The sequence below is a fragment of the Heteronotia binoei genome, chromosome 17 (genome assembly GCF_032191835.1).
Source record: "Heteronotia binoei isolate CCM8104 ecotype False Entrance Well chromosome 17, APGP_CSIRO_Hbin_v1, whole genome shotgun sequence".
In the NCBI taxonomy this organism is placed as follows: Eukaryota; Metazoa; Chordata; class Lepidosauria; order Squamata; family Gekkonidae; genus Heteronotia; species Heteronotia binoei.
The window spans coordinates 6,204,487-6,225,368 of record NC_083239.1 but is presented as its reverse complement, the minus strand read 5'-3'; the positions used below and the strand labels follow the sequence as shown (position 1 = coordinate 6,225,368).

Genomic DNA, 20,882 nt, shown 5'->3' with positions numbered 1-20,882 from the left:
CACCACTCCTTCCAGTGGCTCCTTTGGCTCTTGCGCTCTCTTTCCCTGCTGTGCGCCATCCTCTTTAATTCCACCACTCCTTCCAGTGGCTCCTTTGGCTCTTGCGCTCTCTTTCCCTGCTGTGCGCCATCCTCTTTAATTCCATCACTCCTTCCAGTGGCTCCTTTGGCTCTTGCGCTCTCTTTCCCTGCTGTGCGCCATCCTCTTTAATTCCATCACTCCTTCCAGTGTCTCCTTTGGCTCTTGCGCTCTCTTTCCCTGCTGTGCGCCATCCTCTTTAATTCCACCACTCCTTTCAGTGGCTCCTTTGGCTCTTGCGTTCTCTTTCCCTGCTGTGCGCCATCCTCTTTAATTCCACCACTCCTTCCAGTGGCTCCTTTGGCTCTTGCGCTCTCTTTCCCTGCTGTGCGCCATCCTCTTTAATTCCATCACTCCTTCCAGTGTCTCCTTTGGCTCTTGCGCTCTCTTTCCCTGCTGTGCGCCATCCTCTTTAATTCCACCACTCCTTTCAGTGGCTCCTTTGGCTCTTGCGTTCTCTTTCCCTGCTGTGCGCCATCCTCTTTAATTCCACCACTCCTTCCAGTGGCTCCTTTGGCTCTTGCGCTCTCTTTCCCTGCTGTGCGCCATCCTCTTTAATTCCACCACTCCTTCCAGTGGCTCCTTTGGCTCTTGCGCTCTCTTTCCCTGCTGTGCGCCATCCTCTTTAATTCCACCACTCCTTCCAGTGGCTCCTTTGGCTCTTGCGCTTACTTTCCCTGCTGTGCGCCATCCTCTTTAATTCCATCACTCCTTCCAGTGGCTCCTTTGGCTCTTGCACTCTCTTTCCCTGCTGTGGGTAACCTGGGCAATCTCTATGGTAAGGAGAAGAGCTTGCAAGCTTGCCTATTTTCCCCTCCTTCCCTGCTTCACACACAGCAGAAATAGTCACCTACCTATGGGTCAGCACTCAGAGGCTGACTGAGGTCCCAATGATAAGCATGCATACTTGAGAGTAAGCCTGCATTAAGTTCCTCCTCGACCTCTGGTGAGTGAAAGAGCCACATGTGGCTCCCAATCCACAGTCTGGCCACCCCTGGACTAGATCAGATAGCCTCAAGCATGGAAAACATAGTCAAATCGATTACAGAACAATTTGCAGAACTAAAGGAAACTTTGAGGCAAGTAACACAAACAGTTGAGACTGAGCGCTAAAAGAACTTGCAGATGCAATTTCTGAGCCTCTGGCCGTTATTTTTGAGAACTCTTGGAGAACAGATGAGGTGCCAGAAGATTGGAGGTGGGCAAATGTTGTCCCCATCTTTAAGAAGGGGAAAAAGGAGGATCTGGGGAACTACCAAACTGTCAGCCTAATGTCTATACCTGGAAAAGTTTTAGAACAAATAGTCAGTCCTGGAACATTCAGAAAGGATGGCTATGATTACTAAGAGCCAGCATGGCTTTCTCAAGAACAAGTCATGTCAGATTAACCTGATCTCTTTTTTTGAGAAAGTGGCTACCTTGCTGGATCAGGGGAATGCTGTAGACATCGTTTATCTTGATTTCAGTAAGGCTTTTGATAAGGTTCCGCATACTATCCTTGTTGACAAGTTGGTAAAATGTGGTTTGGATCCTGTTACCATTAGGTGGATCTGTAACTGGTTGACAGATCACAGCCAAAGAGTGCTTGTGAATGGTTCCTCATCCTCTTGGAGAGGAGTGACAAGTGGAGTGCCTCAAGGATCTGTCCTGGGGCCTGTTTTATTCAACATCTTTATAAATTATTTGGATGAAGGAAAAGAGGGAATGCTTATTAAATTTGCAGATAATACTAAATTAGGAGGGGTTGCAAATACAGTAGAAGACAGAAACAGGATACAGGATGATCTTGACAGGCTGGAAAACTGGGCTAAAACCAATAAAATGAATTTTAACAGGGATAAATGTAAAGTTCTGCATCTAGGTAAGAAAAATCCCATGCATGCTTATAGGATAGGGGAGACTTGTCTGGGCAGTAGTATGTTGGAAAAGGATCTAGGGATTTTAGTGGACCAAATGCTGAACATGAGTCAACAGTGTGATGTGGTGGCTAAAAAGGCAAATCCAATATTGGGCTGTATTAACAGAAGTATAGTGTCCAGATCATGTGAAGTCATGGTATCGCTTTACTCTGCTCTGGTAAGACGTCACCTGGAGTATTGTGTTAAGTTTTGGGCACCAGATTTCAAGAAGGATATAGACAAGCTGGAACGGGTCCAGAGGAGGGTGACAAAGATGGTGAGGGGTCTGGAGACCAAGTCCTACAAAGAAAGGTTAAAGGAGTTGGGCATGTTTAGCTTGGAGAGAGGCGATATGATCACCATCTTCAAGTACTTGAAAGGCTGACATATAGAGGATGGTGTGGAATTGTTTTCTGTGGGCCCAGAAGGTAGGACCAGAACCAATGGGTTGAAATTAAATCAGAAGAGTTTCCTGCTCAACATTAGGAAGAACTTCCTGACAGTTAGTGCAGTTCCTCAGTGGAACAGGCTTCCTCAGGAGGTGGTGGGCTCTCCTTACTTGGAAGTTTTTAAACAGAGACCAGATGGCCATCTGACAGCAATGTAGATTTTGTGAATGGGGGGGGGGGGGGCGTTTCCTGCATTGTGCATGGGGTTCGATTAGATGACCCTGGAGGTGCCTTCCAACTCTATGATTCTGTGCTCTAGAGCAGTACATTACTTTATCAAAGATTTCAGTACATTACTTTGCTAGAAAAAGTCCAAGTTCTGCAGACGACCAAAGCTTGAGTTAAAAATAAGCTTGTAGACCTGAAAAATAACACCTGTTTCCACAATTTAAAATTTTGGGGGTTCTCTGAATCTACTGAAGACAAGGCTGATCTTATTGTGATCTTTTTTTAGTTACCATATTTTTCGCACCATAAGGCGCTCCGGAGGATAGGACGCACCTTCCTCCTGGGGGGCGATCCGCTGCCTCTTCCTCCGATCCGGCGCTTCCCCCGCGCCTGCTTGCCTGGCTCCATCTTCTTCAGGCAAGCACTGGGATCGCTCCACGTGGCCCCAGCGCTTCGCAAGCGCCGGCTGCGGAGGGGGCAGTGTGCTTCCTACTTGCCTGTGTCCCTGCCTTCAGCTGTGATGTTTAAAGCAAGTGCTGGGATCGGAGGGGGGAGGGAGCGATCCCAGCGCTTGCTTTAAACATCACAGCTGAAGGCAGGGACTCAGGCAAGTAGGAAGCACGCTGCCCACTCCGCAGCCGGCGCTTGCAAAGCGCTGGGGCCACGTGGAGCGATCCCAGCGCTTGCCTGAAGAAGATAGAGCCAGGCAGGAAGGCGCGGGGAAGCGCCAGATCGGAGGAAGAGGCAGCAGATCGCCCCCCCGAAGGTACGTACCTTCGGACTATAAGACGCACACACTTTCCCCCCCACTTTTTTTTTGGGGGGGGGGGAGTGCGTCTTATAGTCCGAAAAATACGGTAACTGGCCTTCAGCTTAATTAAACCTGGAAGAAGGTATCACACCAGTCATTAACAGAGCCTGCATAATTGGATCTCACACTAATATTTGTCCCCGTCAGTCAAGGGACATTGTGGCTTGGTTTCCAGATACTCAGACACGAAACAAAATCCTCAAGAGGTTTTTTAATGTTACAAGGATAAGAAAATGTAGGTATACCAAAGACTTGACGTCAGAAACTTTGCAGCAAAGATGGGAAATGAAGGTTGTCACAACTAAACTTTGAGGGGCTAACATTCAATACTGCGGGATCTCTTTTTATAAATTAGTGGTCCAGCGCAAGGGTAGGATCTTCATAACCATGCATACAGATAGTGGAAGACATCTTTTGACATCTTTAAAAATAGACATGCCTGAAGTTCCGAAGCTGCAAACTTGAGCTCCAAGCTCTGAAAACTCGCCTAAATGGAGCAGGATTCCACTTAATCAAAATAACTAAATTTCTAAACATTGCTGAATGCTCTCATACAGGTTCAACTTAGAGAGCCGGTTTGGTGTAGTGGTTAGGAGCATGGACTCTAATCTGGAAGAACCAGGTTTGATTCCCCACACCTCCGTGTGCAGCTGCTGGGTGACCTTGGGTCAGCCACAGTTCTCTCAGAGCTGTTCTCTCAAGAACCGTCCTCAAAGAGGTCTCTCAGCTCCATCTACCTCACAGGGTGTCTGTTGTAGGGAGAGGAAGGGCTTGTAAGCCACTCTGAGACTCCAAGAGAAGGGCAAAGTATACATTCAATCTTTTCTTCATTTCTTTTTAAATTTGCTCTCATAGATTTAATCTGTAAGTGACCTTATTATTTTATTTCATACATTTTTAACAATTGAGTTTAACAAACTAGTGAAGTTGGGGAGAGAGGGGCAAAGGTACTTGCTGCTTCCTTTTTTTGTTGTTGTTAAGGACACCAGGTTTCAGGGAGGTACGATGTTTACCTTCCAAAGCTGGTGTATAATTGTTCCAACTGGTAACCTCTTGAGTGAGGCTATTGTAGTTTATTGCAACCCCCCTTTCATTTCAGTTTTTAGTATGGTAGTGTAGTTTACATTTAGGTGTTTTGGGGGGTGAGTAGTGTGTTATGGTATTTCTGGTGGTCAGATTGCTTTTGTGGGACATGTTCTTTCTCAACACATTTTTATGCTTTTTAGATTTTGTAAACATCCTTCTCCAGTTAGATTTCAGGGTGGTGTTTCTGATGCTTATAAATGGTGTGTATTGTTCTTGTTCACTGGACAGCATATTTTATCCAATCCGTGTAAGTATCTATCTCTCCTATAATATAATTCTCCACTCTGGCTGTGCTTCACCTACACTCCCATTGGCTGAGCTGCCTGTTGCTCAGTCTCAATGGAGAGCAACCCCCAGCCTCTAGCCCCAGGACAAACTAGGATTGAGCCAGTGCTTCGCAGAGGAGAGGGGAAAAGTCCTTAATTGGCTGAAGGAGGTAGGAGGAGGGACAGAGACAGAGAAATCCTTCCCTCAATCAGCTGAGGGAGGAGGAGGGAAAGAGCCAGAGAAAGCCTTCCCTCAATTGGCTGAGGGCTCCTCCCTCTCCTCCTCTGGAAGGGAAACAGCCAGAGATTGGGGGGGGGGATGGTGTCCCGTGGCAGCAGACCAGTTATGGGGGGGGGAGGAAGGGGGGGAGGGAAAGCAAGAGAGAGAATGAAGTCCTTTGCTTAAGACCAACAATGTTATCAGAGAGACAAGTGTTTGTCTGAAAGGTATCACTAAAAACCTTTGAGGGAGAATTCAGTGGGGCCAGTCCTGACTAGGGCTACCAGCTCCAGGTTGGCGGGAAATTCCTGAAGATTTTGTGGTGGAGTTTGAGGAGGGTAGGGTATGGGGGAATATAATGCTATAGAGTTCACCCTCCAAAGCAGTGTATGTTCCTCTGGTCTGGAAAAGAGAAGCCAGAGAACACACCTGTCCCTAGAACAAAGACCCAACCAGAGGCTGTTGGTCTGATGTCTGAGGAGAAAACATCAGACAAAGCTATGGCATGCCCAAGTGAGGAGGCCTTGCATCTTCAACTGCGAATTAAGCAGGCAGACCTCGAGAAGGCCAGGCTCGAGGTAGAACTGAAGGAGAAAGAGACTGCAGCCAAAATAGAATTAGAGAAAGAAAGGATGCTGAAATAGGAGAAAGAGCATGTAGCCAGGGTGGAGCTGGAAAGAGAGAAAATGAAGCTGGCACATGAGATTGAACTTGCAAAAATTGAAAAAGGGCTGCTTCCTCCAGATGCTGCTGTGCAAGGGGAGGACATTGAGGCATCCCTGCAAAACTTTGAACAAGTTTGCATGGACTACAAGCTTCCCCCGGAAGTGTATATGGAGAAATTGAGACCCCAGCTAAGTGAAGTTCTGGCTTCAGTGTCTGGACAGATGGAAGGGGAAGAGAGGTCAGACTACAAGCTGTTTAAACAGAGAGTGCATGATTGGGTAGGGTTCTCCAAAGAAGGAGCCCGCAAGAGGTTCAAGAAAGTGAAACCTGAACCGAAGGACTCCTACCCGCAGTTGATGTATAGGCTGGGGAAGGTATGGCTTGAAGTAGCCAACGCTAAGACTCTAGATGATGTAAAGGCTTTAATGTGCACTGACGGATTCTTGACTCTTATTCCTCAGCACATTAGATGCCCATTGATTGACAAGAGTCCTGTTAACAGATAAAGTATACAGGGTTCTGCCCCTATATAATAAAAGCGGATCTTTATTCAGATACTCTGGAAAGAACACCCCTCAGGGACGAAGACACCAGACTTCAGGTTCTAAAATATATATTGGGAATTTATTTAAACCTTATTTACCGCAGCATTCTGACAAGATTACATGATTAAATGACTACATGGATACATGACCCATGGTTACACAGCTTCTTAGTTACATGGTTATAGTCTTTTCTAAGCTCAGGTTCCTTAGCCTATTACATTTAGTAAAAGCAAAGCCATTGTAAAGATAGCAGAAAGCATTTCATCCTCACCTCTCCTATGGCTTCGGGTGGTTGTCTATGCAGAAGTATGGAGGGGTCTTGCTTCCCAGGAGGCTTCTCTTAAACTCACTGTTAACTAGCTAACTGACTAACTAACCCTCCTTGGTAAGCCCAATTATACCTTTTCCACAGCATCCACCCTTTCCCTTTCTGTCCAATCAGAATCCAGTAAGCACCCCCTTTCCTTCTATCCAATCAGAATCCAGAAAGCCCGATTCCGTCATCTTTTGGCTAGAAAGCCCCAAAAAACCCCGTTACATAAGAAATCACCTATTGTTGCCAAATACTTCTGCTAATTAGTACCAATGGGCCATTGAACCCTAAAGGGCAAAGGTAACGGGACCTAAAGGGCAAAAATCTCCATCTGGTACCAACAATGAACAAAGACGTTTCTCATGAAAGCTTAAGAACCCTATTTCACCCATTCTAATCAATACCTCAATACACATATATAATAATAAAACATAATATCATAATATATCATAATAAAATCGGAAAGGCTATGTGTGTGTGTATATGCATTCTATATAACCATAGTTCCCTAGCCTATTAGAAAAGTCTAACAAATCCATTTAATAAAAATCTCTCCTCTGTGTCCCATGCCTGAACTCCTGACAGGCTGATTTCCCCATTTGGCAATCTCTCTCTCTCTCACTCCCTCCTTTCTCCATTTTACTACAGTATTGAAATGATTGTTATAGAGACCCAATCTATAGGAGACCATTTCAGCCTCCTATCAATCTCATCTCCTCCCAGCAGGGTACAGACAATATCCATAACATTATTCTATAGGATTCAGGCTGCTTTACAATATTTCTCCACGCTAGACGCATTGGAGCTCCATATAAGGGCATTGTCAAAGTCCTCTTCCGAAATAAGATTAATAGATTTGTTTTCCCAGAGCCTCGGACACCAGATGTTTTGTGTCCCAGTTGTTTACAACATTCTTGTGCCATGCAGTCACATTGGGGTGACTCCGCACATAACCGGCCAGCCGCTAATTAGCACCAAATGTATTTTCCAGATAAGTTCATCCATCGGCCAACCGTCCCTTTTATTGGAGAAATACTTCAGGACCCTTCAATAAGAACAGTCATATCGAAACATCATATATATGTATAAGAAATCCAACAGTCCTTCCACCATCAAAGAAGCTGGACAGTGGGCGGACCGCCTGGCTGAGACATATGGAGGGTGGAGACCCAACACCAGTCGTGATTGGTGCCCAAAGGAAAGCCCAAAGCTCCCTCCTGACTCTGGTGCCAAGGAGCAGCCTGAAGTGAAAGAAGAACTGTCCCAGCAACAGCCTCCTAGTTCTACAGGTGCTGGTGTGAAGCTGCCAGCAGGAGATCGGAAGGCACTCCGCTGTTATTCCTGCAACAAGTTGGGGCATATACAGAGTCAGTGCCCAAAGTCTACCACTACTGTGACATTCCATATGATGCCAGTGGGCCCTGGACCCACTTCTTCTGAATCAGACGCTGAGTGTATTCCTCAGCATCACCACAGCATCACTGTGGATGGGCATGGTGTGATAGCCTGGCGAGACACCGCTTCCCTTTTGACTTCTGTTCATTGTTCTCTTGTGGACCCGAAGTATTTCCTCCCAGGTGAAGGAAGGAAGGTGCTGCGCATCAACGAAGCTGAAGGAGTTACCCTCCCGGTGGCCAGGATACCTATCCAATATGAGAGTTGGACTGGAACATGGAAGGTCGCAGTGTATGAAAACACTCCTGTGGCTATGTTTATAGGGGAGGATTTGGTTGGACAGGTGCTTCAATGGCAGGAAAGAGAGACAGGCAAGCGGGCAAAAGGAGCGATGGAACCTGAACACTCTCCCAAAGTGGTCTGCAAGGAAAAAGAGGAAGAGAAGATCTTCACAGGGACAGCGTTCTAAGGAACCAGAACAGAAGAGAAAAACGTTTGTAGGTGGCCTGAGCTTTCAGACTACTGATGACAGCTTGAGGGAACACTTTGAAACCTGGGGCACACTCACTGACTATGTGGTAGTGAGAGATCCACAGACAAAACATCCCCATGGGTTTGGGTTTGTGACCTATTCTTGCCAGGAAGAGGCAAATGCTGCACTGGCAGCTGCACCACAAAAGGTGGATGGTCGAGTGGTGGGACTACAGAAAGTAGTTCCTAGAGAAGGTTCTGTGAAGTCTGGTGTCCACTTGACTAAAGGGAGAAGATGCAGACTGCTACTGCAAAGAAATCGTCGATGCAGTTTGGGCTGTTTCATGGGTTCTGGAAACTGGAGGGAGGTGGCTATAGGCAGCCAAACTCACCAACCCTAAACTCCTGAGATAGAGACTGTGCTTGCATTGTATATAATTGGTTTCTATTGTTTATTTGTATGTATTAATGTTTGATGGTTGGTTTTCCAAGGCAACCCCATTTTGGGTAGACCTCGTCGATGGGAATCTAGATTGCCAGACCCCATGATTTGGTCTAGCGGGGGGGTGTCATGATCCTGGGTCTAGTGAGGCCTGCAGGCCCCAGGGAAACCTGCGTAGGAGTTACTTGGAAAAGCCTATATCTCCCAGAATCCCCTCAATCCCTCTGATTGGGTAACAAGGGGTTTGGAGGGAAACAGGCCCTGAGAGGGGTGGGGCCTGGGAAGAGGATATAAAGGCCAAGCCTAGGAAGTGGATGTTCTTTCCCTGGAAGGCTGAGCTAGAGGCAGGCTGTGCCTAAAGAGCCTGAAGCAGAGGAAGACCCTTACCCAAGGGGGGAAGTATAGTATTAGAGTAGGGACTGTAGAGATAGACTCGTTAGGGCATTTGTTTATTTCCCCTTCACCCTTTTACTGTTTTGTGCACCTTGTTTGTTATTTTACACTGACCTTTTAAAATAAACCTTTTCTCCCCCTTGTTGTTAACTCTGCCTGGTCCTTACGCCCATTATTTGGCCTAAGCTAAGGGAGGCCTGGAAGGGCTTGGGAGGGTACTCTAGGCCTTCTCAAGGGAGACTCTTAACCCAGAGTGTTGGCAGCAGTTGGTAAGACCCCCCTGAGTCTTGACAATACCTAATAAAGATATGATAATATTCATAAACCTCTAGATATTATTAATCAATGTAATACTTCTCAGATCAAAGCTTTAATATTAACTCTCAGAACTGAGAAGGCATATGATAGTGCTGAAGTTTAGTATTTAAAATCTCTTCTAAGTCACATGGGATTTGGCAACAATTTTTTGAACACAATCCAAGCATTATATGCTTTATCCAAAGCTCAATTAAAGATTAATGGGGTAACATCTGCAGCTTTTACTCTTCATCGTGGCACCAGCCAGGGTATTATTTGCCCTTTTGATGGAATCACTAGCTAAAACAATTAGAATGAACACTGAAATAACTGGGGTCTATATCAATGACATGCAATACAAACTAAGTCTCTTCACATATGATATGGCCATTTATATCTCAAATCTAAAATCTTCATTGGGAGTTCTTGAAAGAGAGATCCTGATATTTCTACAAATCTCAGGCTTGAAAGCAAATGATCAGAAGAGTGAACTTTATCCTTTAACAGCACAATCCTGGGGGGGGGGGGGGCGGAAAGTCCTTTGGGAGCAGATGATCCGCTACATGGGCACAAGAAACATTTGCGCTGACGTACTGCCGCCGCGGGGGGGGGAGTTATGTGGGCGAGTAGGCCGCCAGAACACTGCTCTACCTGAGAGCAGTGGTGCCTGAGGGCTGCACCCGAGCGTTGGTGGAAATGAGGTGGAGAGCGGTGCTCAGGCGCAGGAGGGGATGGAGTTGGGGGCGCGGCCAGGCTTAGGAAGCTCCCTGAGCAGTTTAGGCCATGACACATCCCCCTGAGAGGCGCAACGTTATGTCTTCAAAAACAGCGGTGTGTCCCATAGGCACTAATTGAAACCAAAAACAAAGGTTGGCTCCGCTGCTGCAGAAGCTCACAAACCCCTTAGGGAGCAGTGTAATTGCCTCACCAAGCCCCTTGCACCTCGGGCTGACAAGCCTCCTCCCCAGCACCCAATCGCAGTCCCCCCCTCCGAGAAATACTTTTGCTCTGGCCTCAAACAATTCAGTTGTAAGGGACAGCTTTGCATGGCGGGAAGGTCTGCCGGGGAGCTCCCTGCCAAACGGACTTAGAGTGAGGGACAGGCAGGCACGTTGGTGATGGGTTTTGCACTGCGCGTTTGCTTTGACAGTATCTTCGATTTGCGAGGGGGAGAGCGAGGAGGGCTAACTGCTCTCATTTCCAGGTCTCCACAGGTTCCAGGCTTCCAGAGACTCTGCATGTGAGGACTGTCGCTCATGGCTGGGTAAGTTGCACTGTGCACCCCCACTGTCCTCCCCCTCCCCTCGCTCTTGACTACTCGGTGTGCGAGCGTCTCTGGCACTTTAACCAGGCAGTGGGCTCCGGCAGGGTGCATTTGCTGACCCCACTCCTGTGTGCTGCTGCCTGCTCCCTTCCCTTGGTCTGCTATCTGCTGCTTCCCCAACCCCTGGCAGGACACGGGGTGTGTGTGTGGCAGCTGCCCCGATATGGGGAGGTGGGTCAGAGAATGCCCTATAAGAGAGCGCCCGACTGAAATGCAGCCTGCTCCTCCAGCTGCCGCCCCTGCAGGTGTTCTTGATCTTTGTCTCCATTTTGCAGGTGGGAATCCAACACAGAGGCTTCCGCTTGTGTTGCTCCACCCCCCCTCCACTGCCTCAGCTGTTTCTGCCCGCCACTCTGAATGGAACCCCGCCTACGGCAAGACTGCCCAGTGTGCACCAGGAAAACTGTTGCACTCTGTTCCAGAAAAATAAAGTTTGAGCTGTGCCCTCTGTTGTGTCTCTTGCTTGGCATCTGCTGCACGTTCCCTGGGCAACCCCCCCCCACTCTGTCAGTGGCCTCTCTGAGGGAATGTCTGGGAGGGTTGGCAGACTTGGTTCCTGGGGTGGGGAGCAGGCTATTAGCTGACACACTGCCTCCAAGTGGTTGGACAGGGGAGGTGGGATGCCATTCCTCAGCCTACACGATCCCACAGGGCTGTTGTGTGCAGGGCACAAAGTGGGGGGCTGATGAAGTGGACTCTGAGTTCTGAGGCTGATGAACTCGCACTCTGAGTTCTGCGGCCCCCGGGGGTGGTGTACCGTGCACATGGCAGGGGGTGTCAGGGCAACCCAGGGGGTCTCTGGGTGGGGGGGGGGTGTTTGCTGGTGGGCTGCTCACTCCCAGACACACATTCCAGCCGCTGTCTATGACAGCGAACTCCCGCACTTGGTACTTCCTGCTTGTCTGCGCATGCCTCTGTCCGTCTGCCTGCCATTGGCAGAGTCTCTGGCAGCAGGAGGGTGTGAGGGGATCGACGGCCTCTCAGGCACAGGCTTTCCACCCCCTCTCCCGGTCACCTGCAATGGGCTGGCCAATCCCATGGTCCCGCCCCCATCCCCAGCTCGCCACCAAGCCAGGCTTCTCGTGTGCGTCTGCCCAGCCTCACTCCTGCTCCCTCCCCGTGTTGGTGGGACGTCTCTCCTTTGCCTTTGATGGTCTGCCCATCATTGGCTCCGTTCTCTGTTTGGCTGTGGGTTGGGGATGGCTATCAGCTTCTCTGGGACCGCCTCTCCCCAACCCTGACTTTCATGAGCCACGGCGCATGAGCCAATGGGGGTGGGTGGGCTGGCCCTCCCCTCCAGCTGCCTCTGCCTCCCTTGCGTGCCTATGCCAGTGGCGTTGCTATAGTGACCATCTTCCTCACGGCAAGCTACGCCTCTCCCCTCCCCACGCTCCAGCGTGCCAAAGTCCTCAGGCGGTCTACTAGCAGCGCGGAAGTTACGCCGTGGCTGGCCGCCATGTATGTCTGGATTGGGCTGTAAATTTATCACCAAAATTAAAAAGCTATATTAACCATAAGTATTCTTATAAATGGAACTCAAGTTATTGGCAATATTTAGAAATTAAAATTCCAGTCAATTTAGACAACTTATTAAAATTTAATCACATTGATCTATTTCAGTCTTTACATAAGCAGTTGAGTTAATCTAAAGTTTTCTTGGTTGGATAGAATAAATCTAATTAACACTATAATATTGCCAAAAATTTCTTTTATTTTAGAGTCATCTCTATCTTTATTCCCAACAAACTTTCAAACTCTTAGCAGACTTTATTAAATAACTTTTTTATGGCACAAATAACAGAGAACTAGTTTTAAAATTTTACATCTTTCAACTAAACTGGGGAGGCCTTAATATTCCAGATCTGAAATGCTGTTATGAGGCATTATTGAAATTATCACAGCATTATTGAACCCTGCATATAAAATGGATTGGAAAAATATCAAACAAAACTGTACAAAATAAAAAAAAAATCATAAATCACTATGGAATAAAAGTACTAATAGGCAATATTCCAATACTGGACCAAAAAAAAAGAAACATTCCAATGCGAGATTAAGGAACATGACAAGAATGTTTATGAGGCATAATAAACATGTCCAGTGCATATCCATTCTATGAATTCAAAATTTGTAGATCAATGGTTCCCAGTGTTGTCCTTTTTTACTAGCAATGACAATGTTAAAGAGAAAATCAAGGCTAATAGGCTATATAATATGTTAGGTTTTTTTCTGAACCAAATCTAGGGTTAGTTTTTCATCATTTAACTATTTTGAATAGTTTATGTAGTTTTATGTACATTTGTTAACTATAAAGTCTGTAATATGGTTAAATTGGTGAAATCAGAAGAATCCAAATATATTAAATACTTATTTGTATGGCCACTTGCTGGGGGGAAAGTGTGGATGACTGGAGAAGGCAATGGCAAACCACCCAGACTGGTGTTTGCACAGTCGTTTCCTTTACCTTTTTATGGCCACTTTATTCTGTTCTTGTATTGGTTTTGTATTATATTTAATTTTATTGTTAAATTTCAAAAATTCAATACTATAAGAACATAAGAGAAGCCATGTTGGATCAGGCCAATGGCCCATCCAGTCCAACACTCTGTGTCACATTGTAGCCAAAAAACCCGGGTGCCATCAGGAGGTCCATCAGTGGGGTCAGGAAGCTAGAAGACTACCTATTAAAATAAAGAAAAAGAGGGCAGACTCAACATTATGCAGGTTCTGTAACTTTCAACATCTGTTGAGGCTTTCCCTACCAACTTAAATCCCTGGCAAGCAACCCAGGGGTCCAGAGGAGGGCGACGAAGATGGTGAGGGGTCTGGAGACCAAGTCCTATGAGGAATGGTTGAAGGAGCTGGGGATGTTTAGCCTGGAGAGGAGGCGGCTGAGAGGTGATATGATCACCAATTCCATGGTTAATTTACATCAAAATCTGGACAGATTCTCCATGTTTTGGCAAGAACTCACCCTGCATTTTTTGTGTGTGTTGCCAAATGCCTTTGGTGTGTTATCTTTGCTGTTGCTTACTTTCTTTTCAGGAGTGCGATTATTTTGAGGTGTCCATGTTACGTTGTTTTGGTTCCCCAGTGTAGGCTAAATTCTGTAGTATATTGAAATACTATTGTGTGTAATATGTGTATGTTCAGTGCAATCCAGTGGTTAGCGGCTTGTAGAGACCTGTGAATTAATGTTCTCCAAAATGTTCTCTTGTTTCTCCAAAGGAAAGTGCCTCTACTTATAAAGTAGTTCCGTGGGATCTTTGTTGAACCTGTGAAAGATAACTTTTGGATATGTGTGACCTCCAGAGCTACTGTTTCACTCTACAACCTTTGTCAGTTCGTTCAATGCATTTGACCGCTATTCAGTTAAATCCAGTTCAAAGTGCACTGAGGATTTATTTCTTTAAATGCTATCTGGTAGAGAGTGTTGCTCTATTATATTGTGCTTAAAGTTAAGTAAAGGAACAGCAAACAAGAGCTAAAGTGACGAAAATTAGTTGTAGGTAAGCTTCCGTGGTTAATTTACGTCGAAATCTGGACAGATTCTCCTTGTTTTGTTGTCGCCGCTGGTCACACCTTTTTAAATAAGTTGTTTGTGCTTTTGAAGAGCTTAGGCAGCATCAGCTTGCTCCAGTTTGCACTCCACTCGGTGCTTTATCCCCTCCTCCCACAATCCTCTTTGGGCAACAACTACACATATTGCATTTGCGTGTCATATTTGCCTAACGGTTATAGTGACTTCTGCTTCCAGGAAAAAAATGGTCTCCATATTTGTCCTCCCCCGCTTTCATCCATAGATCCTAGTACCATCGAAACCAACGAGGAGATTGAGATTGCCTACCCCATCACCTGTGGAGAGAGCAAAGCCATCCTGCTGTGGAAAAAGTTTGTCTGCCCGGGCATCAATGTCAAGTGTGTCAAGGTAATAGCATGGCATAGTGACCTTTTGCCAGGGTGGTTTGCTTTCTAGCCGGCATCTGCTTTTTGGTCTTGTTTTATTTTCTCTGTTTTACTGTGACCTTCCACAAGATGTTTTTATTTGGAGCGCAAAGAAACAAACAGGTACAGAGGAAAAAAGGAATCTTTTTTATAATTGTACAACCCCTCCATGTTTCACATGCAGCGTCGTCAGGGGGAATCTACTGAAATAATATAAAATATAAGAATATATTTAATACATCAATTTAAAAAATAAAATACAGGACATTTTCAAAGAATATGTACCGACTGCAGTTTATAATTTAGGCAATACTTAGACTTTTGAATCAGCATTGGCATATACTACATATTACATAATTACAAAGGAATCTTCATTTAAATTGTTAACTAGGCATTAAAAAGAACCATACTGACCTGTTCCCATACATAGACTATCTGGGCTTGTCTTGTCAATATAAATTTTTCCACATCCACACGATAGTCCATAGACCACGTGATCACTATTGCATGTTTATTTATTTACGTTATATTTCTATCCCGCCCATTCTGTACAGACTCTAGGCGGCTAACAGCATAAAATAAATAGTAAACAAAAAACAATATTAAAACAATAAAACAATCAGATAAATGACAATGGTGCTACTTCAGGCGGATCATGTAATATTTTCTTTCTCATGCGCACAGATCCTGGGCAGTTAGTAATAAAAGCACTGTGGATCCAGATGTGGTGGCAGCCCTCTCCCATTAGATGTGATATGCCATCCGAAACAGTTCAGTCTTGCAGGCCCTGCAGAACTGCAATAAATCCCGCAGGGCCCTGATGGCTTCTGGAAGGGTGCTCCAAAGTATTGGGGCCACAACCAAGAAGTCTCTTGCTCTGGTGGAGTTAAGCCTAGCCTCCTTTAGCCCAGGGACAGCCAAAAGATTTTGAGAGCTTGACCACAGTGCTCTCTGGGGAGCATGTGGGGCAAGGCAGACCCGCAGATAGGTAGGTCCTAGGCCATATAGGGCTTTGAAGGTTAATACCAGGACCTTGAAACGGATTCGGTACGCAACAGGGAGCCAGTGCAGCGCTCTCAGCACAGGCTGAATGTGCTCCTGACGGGGAAGCCCCATTAGTAGCCTGGCTGCAGCATTCTGCACCAGCTAGAGCTTCCGAATCTGAGCCAAGGGCATCCCCATGTTATGAGTTCTTTAAGAATATATTGTTTATTTTCCGCAGGCCCCCTTTCCATTTATTTGGAGTGTGCAAACCTCTTCTCCATAGAGCCAGTTCAGGAGGCAAATATGAGATTTCTGCAGTATGTTTAAGAGTCATGGGAAGTTTGACTTGCCTTTTGGTTCCTTATACTGGGCGAATGGCTGGCATTTTGAAGCTTGATCACAAAACCTATGGACAGTGGCGGGTTGGTGCCAAAGGAACATCCTCCCAAAGATTCCCTACTCATTTTCCCGAGGGAAACGGTGTCTGTGGATTCTAGGATCTGGTCTTTTCAGAAGTGTGGTTGCTGGGCATCTGTTCAAGAATCTTCTTGGCTGGTGGCTGCCCCATAGCTATGGAACTCCTCCCCAGGTCCCCTCCATGAGGACCCAAAGTAGCTTACAACATTGTTCCTCACTCCTTTGTTTCATCCTCACAGCAACTCTGCGAGGTAGGTTGAGTTACAAGCAAACGTGTGGCCCAGGGTCACCCCTGACATTGTAGGGATTCGCACACGGCTCTCCCAGATCCTGCCCTAATATTCTGCCTACTACAGAACACCGGCTGTGGCATAATTAGCAAATTTATTGGACGGTTAAGAAGGATGCCATGCGTGCGAGTGAGGGATTAAACAGCAAACGTTTATTTGTTATACCTTTCAAGTACAATCAAATCAAATCAAATAATAATAAAAAAATAAAGTATACCAATTTCTTGGTAGGCCACAGAACTGACCTGTGGGAGATGCATTTGCCAAATCTGATTTGATCCGGGCTTTGTTCTGCATCGAACGGTTATTTTCAGTTTTGGTTCGAGATCAATTTGACTTGGAACCCACTTCAAATCCCTGAAGTTTTGCAAGTGGTGTTTCTTGTAGGTCATCCCTGTGATTTATATGCAAAGTGTCAGAGATGGATCCTCACTGGGGCAAGTGGTGGGGTGGAAGAGGGCTTATTGCTTCTCAGCAGCCATCTACTGAGACTATGAAGGGCAGGAAGCTCTCTAGGGCATTATGAATTGGCAGGCTTAGCAGTTTCCCACTGGGTTTTCCCCAGAAGTGACATCACAGTGTTGCTTGACAGTACCCCCCCCATGTCCCTCCCCTCAGACTGTGGCCAGTTGTTGACTGCTGTCTGACAATCCTATGGTGTGGCCTTGAGAGCCTATGTTTGCCTCGTATGCTTGAGGACCACATTAGTTGCCCTTTACTCTGTGTGAGCACTCTGAATGAAGTCGCAAAGTTCATGCTGAGAACTTGTCATGTGATTGACAGAAGTTATCTTGCTATTAAGCTTCTTAGTACATTTCATTTCAGATGTCAATTTGAAGCCATTCGGTTCAGGCAACCCTTTTCTGCGCTTTTTTTTTTTATTATATTGTGGGTTTTAATGTCAAGTGTCCAGTTTTTGTTTTGTTTTTAAAATATGTTTGTTTTTATTGTAAACCACTTGAGTAACGAGTGTAGAAGCGTGTAGAAGGAGTGAAGGAGTGTAGAAATGCAGTGCTGAACTAAAGCTACTGACACGGATATGGGTGTGGTAGATGACATGGAACGTCTTCTGTTTTTTTCTGAGGTGCTCCCTGCTATCTGTTTCTTAGTTCAATGACCAGCTTATCAGTCCAAAGCACTTTGTTCACCTGGCTGGCAAATCTACCCTGAAGGACTGGAAAAGAGCCATTCGTCTGGGAGGAATCATGCTGAGGTAAGGGCTTTCCACCACTGTTCATTTATTTATTTATGATTTATATCCCGCCCTTCCCAGCGAGTGGCTCAGGGCGGCTTACAACATAGAATCTAACATAAATAGGGTTTAAACATTTAAACAGTTAAAATAGTTAAAACATTTAAGACATTAAGGACAGCAGAAGTCTAGTAGAACCACACTTAGTATCTTGTGCCAGTTACGGTAGTCATAGGCCAGCTGGAAGAGGGTTGTCTTACAGGCCCTGCGGAACTGAGCAAGGTCCCGCAGGGCCCTCACCTCTTCCAGCAGCTGGTTCCACCAGGAAGGGGCCATAACAGAAAAGGCCCGGTGCCTGGTAGATTTTAAACTGGCTTCTTTTGGCCCGGGGATAACCAGGAGGTTTTGAGTTCCGGATCTCAGTACTCTCTGGGGAACATGTGGGGAGAGACGGTCCTTCAGGTAGGCAGGTCCTAGGCCATATAGGGCTTTAAAGGTAATAACCAGCACCTTGTACCGGACTCGGTAAGTTATTGGCAGCCAGTGCAGGTCTCGGAGCCCCGGCCGGATGTGCTCCCTTCTTGGGAGCCCTAGCAGCAGCCGGGCCGCAGCATTCTGCACTAGCTGCAGCTTTCGAGTTCGACACAAAGGCAGCCCCATGTAGAGAGCATTGCAGTAGTCCAACCTCGAGGTGACCGTGGCGTGGATCACTGTTGCTAGATCGTCGCGCTCCAGGAAGGGGGCCAACTGCCTTGCTGTAACAATCTCCTGTCAATTTGCTGCAGACATTTATGCAGGATTTTTTAATTAACTGCCCCCCACCTCAAGACTTCATCTCTTACGAGTGAAAACTGGAGAGTCCATTCATAGCATGTTCTGAGATACAGATCTTCATGATAGGATTTTATACTGTCAGTCAAATAGGGCAGAATTGGGGTGTTAAAGCCACCTGGAAGCAAACCAAGCCTGCAGGATTGTGTCCTTTCTGGAGTTTTGCCCTTAAGCTGAAGGGCTATTCCATCCCTGCGGCTGAATAGCACCTTAAAGAAGAACATGATAGAGCCTTGGGGTCAGAAAATGTGCTCTCTCAGCTGAAGACAAGGCAAGTCACTGCTCCTTCTTGTCAGTTAACAGACTGCTATGCAGACACTATGCCTTATTTCATTCTGAAAAAAAACTTTATACCACCTTTCTAAGTGATTGCTTATGGATAATAATTCTCTGCTTAGTAATAAAGTGATTGCTCTTGGTGATCCCTGGCCCCCAAAAGCATTTGTCTAGCCTCAGCTGAAGCCAGAGTTTGAAAGAACACTCTTCCAGATGAGATCCGGGCCCTGCGGTATCTGTTGTGGTTCTGCAAGGCCTACAAGACATAAATGTTCTGCCGGGCCTATGGGTAACTAGCAGGGGAGCCCCTAAGGGTTCTGTGATTAAACCAGCCTCCAATATAATCAACAAATGTTCATTGAAATTTGGTCGCTGGAGCACCTCATTATAAACATAACTTTCACTGGACTTGAAGGATTGATTTCCGTTGTCCGCTTTGTAATCTTTTGCATTAAGCCTGCGGAAGCTTCAGAGAAACGGAGGCAGAGAGGCGCCGCCTTCGTCGCTGTCTGCTACTGTTGGCTTTTTTTCTACAGCGGTTCGACTTGTGAAGAAGACTCTACTTTGCCAGTTCTTGGCTGAAACCATTTGGAGGCCTATTGGTCCCAAGAAAGACTGCGCATATTATAATACTTCACCTAATGTTGTCCTTATAAAGGACTGAGCATACTGTATGACTTCACCTTATGTACAATTCACTGCTTTAAGTGTTTGTTTATGTTTCCTTTATACATTTCAATGAAAATTTGTTGATCATATTGGAGGCTGGTTTAATCACAGAACCCTTAGGGGCTCCCCTGCTAGTCATTTATCCGTGATTCTCTATTCATATAGGCCTAGGGGTGAGGCAATGAAGTCTCCATCTGAATCGGCCTCCCCCAGCCCTTTCTCCACTATCCGTATCTTCATTGTATTAGCTTTTATCCATCGATGCTCAGGCTGTACAAGCTCACTTGGATCATTTATGCTACTTGTGCCTTATATCACTAGCTGACCTGACTTTTAAACTTACTGTTGTGATGATTGTTTTTAATAATCGATTTATGGTATTGTTTTACTAGTGTTGTTTTCTGCCCCGAGCAGGGCCGGATCTAGGGGGGGAGTCAGAGGGGGGTATGGAGCCCATTGTATTCTATGGGACCATAAGACAGAATGGCTCATAAGAGGGAGTCAGTTTTTAATTTTGCCCCCCCCCCCCATAAAAATATGTAGATCCGGCCTTGGCCTTGAGCCCTGCTGTGTGGGGGAGGAAGGGCTATAAGTCCAATAAATAAATAATAGAAATGGCCTTCCTCTTGCTGGAAATGTAAAAAGGTGAAGGGATCTCTTTATCACATCTGGTGGAACTGTGAAATAGCCAAAAAATATTGGGCTTTAGTTAACACCTGGACACAGAAAATATTAAAAATTAATATTTGTCATACCCCTGAGATGTACCTACTAAATGTATGTAAAGGGAATCTAACTAAATACGACAAAAAACTTCTACTACATGTAATCACTACCGCCAGAATTCTTTACGCCAAATATTGGAAAAACTCCCAAATACCAACCAGAAATGAATTTGTGCAGAGAATGCTAGAGGCTGCAGAAATGGATAACCTTACTGTTAGATTAAGAGGAGGCAATCTGCAAGAATCCAGAAAGACTTGGAATAAGTTATATCAATGGATAAATAAATTAGATAGTTAAAGAAATAAGTACTGTTTTAGATATTACCTAGATGCTCCTTGGTGGTGGGGGGTGGAGGGGGATGATGTGGTGGGGTCAGGTTTTGTTTTTCGAATTATTTATGGAAAGTTTAATTGTAAATGAAATGTTCAATAAAACCTGCTTTTAAATGGAAAAAAAAAAAAAAAGAAATGGCCTCCAGACATTGAATACCCTAAAAGTTAAAAATCAAAAACACGAGAAATATGATTTGTTGATGCATAAATGGCACAGCAAAGGACAGCCATCTCCAGAAGCACACAGCATGAAACGAAAGTTTTTACCTGCTACCTGAGAGACAACAGAGTTTATATTCATTTCTGTCTCACCCGTTTCATTCTGCAGAATATTTCAAGTCGGTGTTTTGTTGGTGTGTATTCCTATCTGGTAGATTCCCCCCCCCCCCTAATCTGGT

The 20,882-nt window shown here is 45.7% G+C and overlaps 1 protein-coding gene across 2 annotated transcripts in view; it reads left to right on the top strand.

Annotated features, from left to right (window-relative positions):
* GMEB1 (glucocorticoid modulatory element binding protein 1) overlaps positions 1 to 20,882 on the top strand; it is an 80,648-nt gene that overhangs the window by 30,427 nt on the left and 29,339 nt on the right. For both annotated transcript variants that reach the window (XM_060258164.1, XM_060258163.1), the window contains exons 4-5: positions 14,626 to 14,750; positions 17,568 to 17,671. In XM_060258164.1, the coding sequence (XP_060114147.1) occupies positions 14,626 to 14,750; positions 17,568 to 17,671 (229 nt within the window). The remainder of the gene's footprint in view (positions 1 to 14,625; positions 14,751 to 17,567; positions 17,672 to 20,882) is intronic.